Raw genomic sequence first — 1,974 nt, forward strand, 5'->3', positions numbered from 1 at the left:
CCCCCCCCCCCCCGCCCTCCTTGCAGTTAAATCCTCTTTTAAAAAATTCTACCCCTCCCTCTTTCGGCGGGGTTCTCGAACATCTCCCCCGCCCCCACTCCCTCCGACTGGGCCACTCCCAGCAGAGTTTTATTTTTCGGTCTTGCCCCGGCCGGGCCCGGCCGGGCGGGAGGCTCAGCCGGGCTCTCAATCGGCGCTGCGCCGCCGCCGCCCAGCTGCGCTGGGGCGCCCTCCGGAGATGCTGCCGTGGAGGAAGCACAAGTTCGAGCTGCTGGCCGAGGCGCCGCCACGGCAGGCGGCCAAACCCAAGGGCTACGCGGTGAGCCTGCACTACTCGGCGCTCAGCTCTCTGGCACGGGCGTGCCCCGAAGGCGCGCTCAGCCGGGTGGGCAGCATGTTCCGCTCCAAGCGCAAGAAGCTGCACATCACCAGCGAGGACCCAACTTACACCGTGCTCTACTTGGGCAATGCCACCACCATCCAGGCGCGCGGCGACGGCTGCACCGACCTAGCGGTGGGCAAGATCTGGAGCAAGAGCGAGGCGGGCCGTCAGGGCACCAAGATGAAGCTGACCGTGAGTGCGCAGGGTATCCGCATGGTGCACGCCGAGGAGCGTGCGCTGCGCCGCCCGGGCCACCTGTACCTGCTGCACCGCGTTACCTACTGCGTGGCGGACGCGCGACTGCCCAAGGTCTTCGCCTGGGTGTACCGGCACGAGCTCAAGCACAAGGCGGTAATGCTGCGCTGCCACGCGGTGCTGGTGTCCAAGCCCGAGAAGGCGCAGGCCATGGCCCTGCTGCTCTACCAGACGTCAGCCAACGCTCTGGCGGAATTTAAACGGCTCAAGCGGCGGGACGACGCGCGTCACCAACAGCAGGAGCTGGTGGGCGCGCACACCATCCCACTAGTGCCCCTGCGCAAGCTGCTCCTGCACGGACCCTGCTGCTACAAGCCGCCGGTGGAGCGCAGCCGCAGCGCGCCCAAGCTCGGCTCCATCACCGAGGATCTGCTTGGCGAACAGCAGGAGCAGGAGCTGCAGGAGGAAGAGAGAGGGGTGCACACGGAGGGCTGCCCGGAGGAGGAGGAGGGGGTTGAGGAGGAGGACCGAGCCGGGGAGGGAGACCCGGCAGAGCAAGAGGCCGAGGCGCAGCGGGCGCTGGTGGTGGCCATGCAATTCGAATGCGGGGACTTGCTGGACACGCTGGAGAGTGGCCGCGAAGAGGCGCTGGGGGGCGGCGGGGTCTCGCCGGGCCCTGAGGCTGGGTCGCCGTCTCTGCTGCTGGGCAGCACCTCCGACATGAAGGCCGAGCTGTCCCAGCTTATTAATGATCTGGGAGAGCTCAGCTTCGGCAACGACGTGCGCAGCCTGCAGGCCGACTTGCGGGTGACGCGCCTGCTGTCGGGTGAGAGCACGGGTAGCGAGAGCTCCATCGAAGGAGGGGGCCCGGAAGCTACCACTACCACCGCCGGGGACCAGTCCGACCCCGCCGACTCCGCCAGCCCAGACGAGCCCCACTCGGGCTGAGCTTCCAGCAACGTCCTGTGCGCGCCCCTGTTGCCGCATCGTGACCCACCCCCCACCCCGTCTCTCCACCACTTCCTTACCTTCCCGACCCCCCCCCCCAAGAAAGGGGAAAGGGGACACTTGAGGCCCAGACCCTCCCCCACCCCCATACGTTTGGCTCTGTTTGAAGCAGGGCTCAGATTGCACGTGGAGATACGGGGGAGGGAAACCCTACAAGGAAGGGGAGAGAGGCAGCCCTCTGGGGTCTGGGGAGGGGAAAGGCAGCTGGTGTTAGCAAAGCCCCGCAGGCGTGAGGTGCCTGCTGGCCAGTTTCCTGTTTGTGGGCAGCTGGGGCCTGAGGAGGAGGGGTTAACTTCCTTCACCAGCCCCCAACTGGGAGCGGCCTGGCGCTGTCACTGACATGTCATTTAAAAAAAAAAAAAAAAAAAGGATTTGCTCTCAACGTTTGA

General features: G+C 66.1%; 1 protein-coding gene across 1 annotated transcript; it reads left to right on the top strand.

Annotated features, from left to right (window-relative positions):
- The first annotated feature begins 33 nt into the window (after positions 1-33).
- FAM43A (family with sequence similarity 43 member A) lies at positions 34-1,653 on the top strand. Its single transcript, XM_007465847.1, has one exon. The coding sequence runs from the start codon at positions 239-241 to the stop codon at positions 1,523-1,525; it is 1,287 nt and encodes a 428-aa protein (XP_007465909.1). The 5' UTR covers positions 34-238; the 3' UTR covers positions 1,526-1,653.
- The last annotated feature ends 321 nt before the right edge of the window (positions 1,654-1,974 follow it).

Source organism: Lipotes vexillifer, unplaced genomic scaffold, assembly GCF_000442215.2.
Source record: "Lipotes vexillifer unplaced genomic scaffold, Lipotes_vexillifer_v1.1 scaffold853, whole genome shotgun sequence".
NCBI classification, from domain to species: Eukaryota; Metazoa; Chordata; class Mammalia; order Artiodactyla; family Lipotidae; genus Lipotes; species Lipotes vexillifer.

What these genes read in the sequence shown, in the direction of transcription:
- FAM43A (XM_007465847.1), top strand. Translation starts at nt 239, where the DNA reads ATGCTGCCGTGGAGGAAGCACAAGTTCGAGCTGCTGGCCGAGGCGCCG.